A 9,350-nucleotide genomic window follows, 5' to 3' on the forward strand; every position below is an offset into this window, starting at 1 on the left:
CTACGACAGCGCCTCTGCCCACACTGTGCTGAGGGTGCAGCAGTTTTTGAGCACAGACGGCATGACCCCTGTGTCCTCCTGTCTATTCGCCTGATCTCTCTCAGAGTGACTTTTTTTTGGTTTCTCCAGATGAAAAAAGTCCTCAAAAGGAAACGTTTTGCCGATGTGGAAGAGGTGGAACAAAACACGGCAGAAGCACTCAAAGGTGTCAAAATCGACGAGTTCAAAAACTGTTTGGAGCAGTGGAAAAAATGTCTTGATTACATCAAATGGAGAGTGCCTTGAAGTCGACTGGAGTTTAAACATGTAAGAACAAATGCACAGTTTTTAGTAAATAAATTCTGGGCTTTTTTGGGTCGCCCCGATACATGAGAGAAGCAAAGTTTTGTCTCAAAAATCTTGTTTACCCAGATAGTACCTGTTAGAGGAACAGTTTCTCAGGGATAGTTGTTTTCCTTTGGGTTGTTTGGTCATCAGAGCCATTGCAAAAGGTAGAGGGACCACGGCCACAAGGTTTTGCAGTGGGGAAAGGATAACTGGCTCAACCCCGACTACAGCATGGGCAAGTAGGAATATATTTATTCATTTATATGTTTTAGAGACAGGTCTCGTTCTGCGGTCCAGGCTGGGGTGCAGTGGTTCCATCACAGCTCACTGTAACCTTGAACTACTGGCTCTGCTCTCCCACCTCTACTACATGTGGTGCCACCACACAGGGCTCGTTGCAAGTGGGAATTTTTTTTTTTTTTTTTTTTTTTTTTTAATAATTAATCAGTATTTTTATTATAGTTTTGTGGGGTATAGTTAAGGGTTAGGTGTACAATTACGTTTCATTCAGACACCCTGTTGATAAGAGGTGTTTTCCCAGCCCCAGACAGATATTTGCTACTGTTAATCCCCTCCCCCTCCCGCAAGTGGGAATTTATAGCCAAGAAGGAGGGCAGAGGCCAGTGGGTGGAAAATCACCAAGAGGAGACTGTGAAGACTCTAAGGAGCTTAAATAGAATTTCATGCCTTATGAATCAGATTGTTAACTGTCATGAAAACTTACTGAATATTCTACCAAGAGGCAAGGTTTTTGGTGATCGGAGCTGGATTTTATTTATCTATAAAGGTAAAAAAAAAAAAAGACTTACGCATAAGTCCCCTCAAACTGCTTAGACTAAAATTGAATGGCAAGACCTTTGCAAATTTCATTCTTTTTACGCCAAATAAGTGCACTTCAGGGAGCTGTCACTAGGTGGCGAGGCACTGCCTGGGTAGGAATTTCTCTAGAAATTAATGTCTCAGAGCCTTGGAAAACCACTCAGAAGTCAATTTTTCTTTGTAAACAAGTTTAAATGAATAGTTTTATACACACACACACACACACACACACACACACACACATACACACACACATCGATAAAAGTAAGCTCCATTAGGGAGTGTTGTAGGAAATGTCATTCAACTTAAACAATAATAAAACAGAACATTTAAAGGTTAATTTAGTATTTAAGTTAGCAAATAGTTAAATCCATTTCTCAGCGGTGTTTCACCTTCACCTGGGATGCTCCCACGCTGATGCCTTCCCTTTGAACTCAGACAGGTCAGGTGGTAAATCCAGGTCTGACCCTGGAGTCTCTGTTCCTGTCACCACACCACACACTCTACCTTGCTAACCCGCTGTTCACAGATGGGTACATTTGTCCATCCCAGAGTGGGAGGTACCGTTGAAGTTGTCTGGTCCAATCTTATAAGTGCAAATCCATGCCTATATGTTTTTACTTTAGAGATTAAAAACAAAACAAAACTGAGGACCAGAGGGAAGATGTTCGCCTAAGGTTGTAATTTTCTGAGCAGCAGATCCAAAGACATGATAAACCCTTAAAGCGTTTGCTGGTGTTCACCATTCCTAGTGGTGGCTGCAGTTCCCCACGGACTCAACACTGAAAGTTGAGATAGGGACCTCCCTAATAAGGGGATCCCCTCCTCCACTGCAGAGGGTACGTATGGCTGCAGGTTTCTAGAATTTTCCTGACATCTTTTCCGCCACCTTCTCAGATCTTCCATGGGAAGTATACTAATTTCCTCACCAACTCTAAAAATAACCATCCACAGATTAGGGTAGTTATATGTTCTAGTGTCATATGATTGTTTTGCTTTGTTTTTTGTTCCTTTTTTAAATAGGAAGAAATTTAGAAGTCATCTAGCTTAATGCTCTTATTTTAATAGAACATCTGAATGTTAAGATGAATAGCTTATACACAAAGTAAAAGCAAAATTTGGAAAATATATAAATATACATAAAGACTTTTAGATTCTCTAACCCAGGGTTTATAATCTCCTTTAAAAATCTGGTGACAGCTATGGATCCTCTTCCCAGAAAAACACCATAAGCACAGACACACAAAAACTGTCCAGTTCCAGAAAGCATATTTTACGTCAGCCCTTTCAAACCTTTTCATAGACTCTTAGTTGAGAACTTTGCTTGTTAGCTTGTTTTTTCAGAATAGGGTCTTGCTGTATTGCTCAGGCTAGCCTCAAACTCCTGGGCTCATGTGATCCTTCTCTCCTCAGTCTCCCAAGTAGCTGGAACTACAGGCATGCACCACCATGCCTGGCTTCTTAGTTGAGAACTCTGAATCTAAGCGTTCAAATTCAAGACCATTGATACAGTTTTTGTAAAAAAAGATGAAACTGATGATGCATTCAATACATTTTATTTTTTCAAGTACTTATGAGTTTCTCTTTCCCTATGTGATCCCTAGTGACATATATTAAGACCACAAAAGAAGGTATTGAATCTGTAACCTCTGCCACATTAAGATAATGATGCCATAGAGCGAAAGAACCAGCTTAAAACAAAGAGAAAACAAGCAAGTGAAAGGGAGAGCCAGAGAGAGAGTGAGTGTGAATGAGAGAAAAAGGGAGAGAGACAGAAAGAGAAAAGAAAGGGAAGAAAGAAGGGAAGAAGGAGAAGAAATCCATAAAATTCCCTATGGACTAAAGAAGATCATGATTTTAGGTATATATGAATTTAAATTTGTGGCCTTTAAAATCTACTTCATGTGTCTTTCCCAATTTCAGTGATCCACAGTCATTTAAGTTACAGAGCCTAAGGGGGCAGCTTGAAAATAATAATGTACTAAGGGGCCGGGCACGGTGGCTCATGCCTGTAATCCCAGCACTTTGGGAGACCAAGGTGAGAGGACTGGCTGAGCCCACGGGTTCGAGACCAGCCTGGGCAACTTGGCGAGACCTCATCTCTACAATAAATTAAAAAAAAATTAGCCAGGCATGGTGACACATGCCTGTGGTTCCAGCTGCTTGGAAGGCTGAGGTGGAAGGATTACCTGAGCCCAGCAGGTCGAGACTGCGGTGACCATGAGTTTGCCACTGCACTGGGTGACAGAGTGAGACTGACTCAAAAAAAAAAATGTGCTAAGAACAGTGCATGCTTCTTCAGGGAGCACAAGTATGAAGTTTCTTTCCTTAGGAAAAAAATTCTAAGGAAATTACTTGTACTAGATGCCTAATAATAACAATTAGGTGACTCAGCATACATGAAGACTAGCTTGTAATCTTTTTTAAAGTTAAAAATGTCCTTAACATATTTTAAGTGTGATTAAAATAAAATCAACACAAATAAAAATAAAACAAAACACTTTGGCTGGGCATGGTGGCTCATGCCTGTAATCCCAGCACTTTGGGAGGCCAAGGTGGAAGGATCACCTGAGCCTAGGAGGTCAAGGCTGTGGTGGGATGTAATTGTGTCACCACACTCCAGTCTAGAGGACAGAATGAGACTCCAGTGGAAACCAAACCAAACCAAACCCCCAAAACCACTTAAAATGCTTTCTCTCAACTGGAAGTATGGCAGTTTGAGAAAACCACCAGGGGACTGTTTATGTTTACAATTTCCTTGTACTTTCTTGCACCAGAAATGTTAATTCAAAGCTTCTGGATGGTGTTTTTGAAATTCCTTAATTAGTTTCTTTTTTTGTTTCAAGGGGATGCTGGGGTTACTGTTAATCTCAAGAGCCAACTGGTGAAGATATTCAATTGTCCTTCCCTTTTGTTCTTCAAACTCCTTATAAGTCAAGCGTTGGCAAAATGTGAAGCCTTAAAAAAAATAAAAAGCACAATTGGTAAAGCAAGTTAAAAAAATAAAAACAACGAAATGTATTTATCCAAAGTGGCCTTATGCTGGATGATAATGTTACTTATGCTTACACTGTCTTTGCTCCAGAATAATAGTACTGTTTCTTTACAAAGTGCACTGTACTTTAGCAAAACATACATGATCTTATTATATATCTCTCTCTCTATAATATCTACAGAATAACTCTACCAAGCAGGAAGGAGAAGCAAGAAACTACAATCCCAGTTTCAAGAGAAATGCACAAAGAATTAAGTGAAGTGGTTAATAAATCAGAGGCATGTTCAAAACATGAACAAAGAATTTCTGAATTCTGCAGCATCGCTTTCTCAGGGTTTTAGTAGAGGTCTTAGCACGTACAGCTGACCTGTGCTAAGCCCCAGGTGAAGACAGCTTAGCCTCTGGCCATGGAAGCCACTTTCAGAGTTAGAAACCCTGAAGGCCATTCACGCCAGGCTTTTGCCAGTCTTCACCTGCACACAGCCCTGGTAGTGCCCCGGAGTGACACTGCCTCTGAAAACTTAAAACTCCACACCTAACTCCACCCGGAATCCACATCCTCTAAGTGGTAACATTATGAGAGTTTACGGTGAATGCTTACCATGTGTCAAGCTCTTGGTATTTTTTCTCGTTACATCTTCAGTACCCTCAGGTGCTGGTGTGTAGGTGCTATCACTAGCCACACCTTACTGCGAGTCAAAAGCCTGGACCACACACCTACCAGAGGCTGAGTCGGGATCCTGAGCCCTGCAGGGCTGCCCCTCCCAGGGGCCGGGGTCCTGACCACCATGCTCCACTGCCTTCGGGATGCCCCTTTCTGTGCCTCGGCTTCTCCGGGACCCATCCGGAGTCCAACACCGCTCCACATTTGAACATGCCCCTCAGTCCCTCCAAGCACCTCCCCCCTCTGCAATGCTGGGCCGAGCACAATCCTGGGCTCTTGAGCCACTTTCCAACCACCCTCTTGCCCTCCGACATCCAGTAAACACAGCAGTCCACCCTTATCTGGGGGGAATATGATTTGAGAGCCCCGTGGGAGCCTCAAGTACCTGGTGCTAAACGCTACATGTCCTGTGGCTTTTCCTCTATATACAGGATAAAGTTTAACTTATAAATTAGGCACGGTAAGAGATGAACAATAAATGACACTGAAATAGAACAATTATAGCAAAACTGTGATAAAAATTATGTGAATGTGGTCTCTCTCAACATCTTTTTTTTATTTTTGAGTCAGGGACCCAGGCTGAAGTGCAGTGGCACACTCACGGCCAGCACAGCCTCCACTCGCTGGGCTCAGGCGATCCTTCCACCTCAGTCTTCCAAGTAGCTGGAATTACAGGGGCTCGCCACCACACCTGGCTGATTTTTTGATTTACTGTAGAGATGCAGTCTCATCAAGTTGCCCAGGCGGGTCTCGAATCCGTGGGCTTGGGCAATTCACTCACCTCAGCCTCCCAAGGCGCGGGATTACAGGCTGAGCCACCGAGCCCGGCTTGAAAATTTTACCAAATAGGAGAGAAACTTCAAGAAAAAAACCAAACAGTTAAGCTATTTAGGGAAAAATATTATCAGATAGTCTTCATTTTCCAAGTGCTCATAGCACATGGCACTGCACAAATGCTTATATTAATACTCTCCCTTTCAAGTGTACTGTTGGATGAAAATATATATTAACACACTGACAATCCCTCTATGTGCTTCAAAGGCCAAGGGTAAAAGTGAAATGTGAGTAGCTAACGCAGTTAGTTTTGAAATCAGTCAGATAAAATGAAACTAATCCAGCTGGGTGCGGTGGCTCATGCCTAGAATCCCAGCACTTTGGGAGGCTGAGATGAGAGGATCGCGTGAGCCCCTAGGTTTGAGACCAGCCTGGGCAACTTAGCAAGACCTCATCTCTACAATAAATTAAGAAAAATTAGCTGGGCATGGTGGCACATGCCTGTAGTTCCAGATACTTGGAAGGTTGAAGTGGAAGAATCACCTGAGCCCAGCAGGTCAGGGCTACAGTGGCCATGAGTGTGTCACTGCTCTCCAGCCTGAGCGGCACAGTGAGACTCCAGCTCAGAAAAAAAAAAGAAAGAAAACAAAACAAAACAAAACAAACAAGAATCTGAGGAAGTCAGAAAAAGGGAGAACAGAGGGCACAGGAGCAAAGATGCAGGCAGATCACAGAAGGGCGTGAGAGTCTGGAGCAGCAGAGTCTTTTCCTCAGTAGAAAGGTAATTGAACAAGGGGTTTCCAAAAAGCATAAAGAAGAACTTGCCCTGGAGACACTAAAGCGTGCCCTACTGTAAGGAACTGCTGTTGCCAACCCTGCACGTCATTATTACATACTCATCTCTGCACCGTCTCCACTCACGCGGCCACGACAGTCACTTAGCGGTAGAGGAGGGAAGAATCTGAATCAGTACCTGATTCGGCATCTGGGTCTTGTCCCTGGAGAAGCTTCTTAAGTTGCTGACTCACCAGATCCAATAAAGTGACCGGTATCTACATAAGAACAGGCATTTTCAAACAGTTAAAATGAATTTTTTTCTAGCCAGAATTCAACATAGGAAAAAGCAAATCTCAGTATTTTGGGCCAATGAATAAGGGAAGAGGATTGCAGATGGGAAGAAAGAGTGGGTGGCAGAAGTCCACTGAGTTATTATAAAGGGCATGAATGCTTGAACATTTCAGTACTTGTAAATCTTATTTCCTGCTTTCATGTGTCCTATATTTGAAGTTAGCTTACCCCATCATCAGTGAAATGTTTTCCAAAAACAATAAAAATTATTTGTACTTCCATATTAGTACTTGTTAGGTAACCTTACATTGTGATTACATGGCCCATATGCAAACAGTAGGTCTAAAATACATTAAAACCCGATTCCTGTAAAATAGGTAAATACTCCTTTTCCAGTTTGGTTGCACCAAAAGTGATCCCAGCTACTCCATGTACCTGGAGAAACGGTCCCTCGACGGACACTGTCGAAAGCACTCCCTACCCCTTCCAGTCCCAAAGCTCACGTCCAGACAGCTCCACCATCGCAGCTCCCCGGCTACCTTTTCTTTTCTTTATTTTTTTAGGTGGAGCCTCACTCTGTCGCCCAGGCTGGAGTGCAGTGGCAGGCTCCCAGCCACTGCAGCCTCGATCCTGCTGGGTTCCAGCAATCCTTCAACCTCAGCCTTCCAAGTAGCTGGAACAACAGACAGGTGCTACCACGCCCAGCTAATTTTTGATTTACTGTAGAGACAAGGTCTCACTAAGTTGCCCGGGCTAGTCTCGAACCTGCGGGCTCCGGCAATTCCCCCGCCTCGGCCTCCCAAAGGACTGGGATGACAGGCTGAGCCACCGAGCCCGGTTCCTGGCTACTTTTACATTAGCATCTACTTGTCCTGCCACGAGCATGTCCCCATCAATTTATTCTGTCACCTGTATTGTTACAAGTGATCAACAAGCAGGTCAAGGTCCTGAACTCAGGGACGTTACATTCTCAAAGGAGAAAGACAGCTTAAGGAGAAATCAGCAAACACATGACACATACAATTTCAGGTGGTAGCATAATTCAGGAGGTAACAACTGACACTAAGAAAACACAAGTGGTAACAGGCCGGGGAAGAAATCAGTCAATGGACAACGGCACAGGCTGAGCCCAGTCACCGGGAGAACAAGCGTGGCATGTTGGAGGGCCCCATCACCACAACCCCGGCCCAGCCTCTCTGAAACACCTCACCCCCTGATCTCTCCAACCAGACACCACAGCCCTTCTCTCTGCTTCCCGACTCCCACACTCACACTTCCTCCAGCCCACATCTAGTTCTCTTGTGACCTCCTACAAATGTGAATCAATGTTTCTTTTTTAGAGATAGGTCTCATCTCGCTACGTCGCCCAGGCTGTAGTGGCTATTCACAGGTGTGATTACACTATAGTCTCTTATTTATTTATTTATTTATTTTTGAGTTGGAGTCTCACTCTGTCGCCCAGACTGGAGTGCAGTGGCCGCTCCCGGCCACCGCAGTCTCAACCTGCTGGGCTCCGGTGATCCTTCCGCCTCAGCCTTTCAAGTAGCTGGAACTACAGGCGTGCGCTACCATGCCCGGTTGATTTTTTGATTTATTGTAGAGATGAGGTCTCGCCAAGTTGCCCAGGCAGGTCTCGAACCTATAGTCTTGAACTCCTGGGCTCCAGTGGTCCTTCTGCCTCTGCCTCCTGAGTGGCTGGGACTACAGGTGTGAGCCACCACACCCAGCCCTTGAAATGTATTTTAAAAGCTCATATGTAAGTCAGTTAGGGCATCCTGTACTAATTTATCATCAGAAAAATATAATGGGCTCATGCCTGTAATCCCAGCACTTTGGGAGGCCAAGGCAAGAGGATTGCTTGAGCCCAGGAGCTCAAGACCAGCCTGGGCAACATAGCAATACCTTGTTCTCTACAAAAAAAAAAAAAATTTAGCTGAGCATGCTGGCACATGCCTATAGTCCCAGCTACTTGGGAAGTTGAGGAGGAAGGATCACCTAAACCCAGGAGGTTGAGGCTATGGCAAGTTGTGATCATGGCACTGCACTCCAGCCTGGGCAACAGAGTGAGACCTTGACTCAAATAAAAGTCATACATATAATGAATGAAGGTTAGGGACCAGGCTACCTAAATGTTTAATACTCCTACGTAGTTCACCTGCTAAAATGGGTCTTAGGTTTCAACTAGAAATTCAGAAAGAACGTTTCCCCTCCCCTCTTCCTGACTAACCAGCATCTTTCCACTTTCTTCTTTCTCACCCTGCCCCCATCCCTGGGCAAATTAATTCGCTTCTTTCCTACATATTGTGCAGAAGTTAAAGTTTTTTTCAGCTGGGCTCGGTGGCTCAGCCTGTAATCCCAACACTTTGAGAGGCCAAGGGGAGTGGATTGCCTGAGCCCGCGGGTTCAAGACCAGCCCGGGTGACTTGGCAAAACCTTGTCTCTACAATAAATAAAAAAATTAGCCGGGTATGGTAGCGTATGCCTGTAGTTCCAGCTACTTGGAAGGCTAAGGAGGAAGGATCGCTGGAGCCCAGCAGGTTGACGCTGGGGTGGCCAAAAGCATGCCACTGCACTCCAGTCTGGATGATAGAGTGAGGCTCTAACTAAAAAAAATAATAATAAGTTTTTATCATTTTTCTTTTCTTTCTTTTTTTTTTTTTGAGTTGGAGTCTCACTCTGTCGCTCTGCCTGGAGTGCAGTGGC

General features: G+C 44.2%; 1 protein-coding gene across 1 annotated transcript in view; it reads right to left on the reverse strand.

The window, feature by feature from the left end:
• The window catches only part of DEPDC4 (DEP domain containing 4), a 28,864-nt gene continuing 19,514 nt past the window's right edge, over window positions 1-9,350 (reverse strand). The window contains exons 9-11 of the mRNA XM_021715857.1: window positions 6,553-6,631; window positions 4,743-4,826; window positions 1-230 (exon numbers count right to left, since the gene is read on the reverse strand). Of these exons, the coding sequence (XP_021571532.1) occupies window positions 1-230; window positions 4,743-4,826; window positions 6,553-6,631 (393 nt within the window). The remainder of the gene's footprint in view (window positions 231-4,742; window positions 4,827-6,552; window positions 6,632-9,350) is intronic.

The sequence above is a fragment of the Carlito syrichta genome, unplaced genomic scaffold, assembly GCF_000164805.1.
Source record: "Carlito syrichta isolate Samal-C Ts95f unplaced genomic scaffold, Tarsius_syrichta-2.0.1 Scaffold307930, whole genome shotgun sequence".
Classification (NCBI taxonomy): domain Eukaryota; kingdom Metazoa; phylum Chordata; class Mammalia; order Primates; family Tarsiidae; genus Carlito; species Carlito syrichta.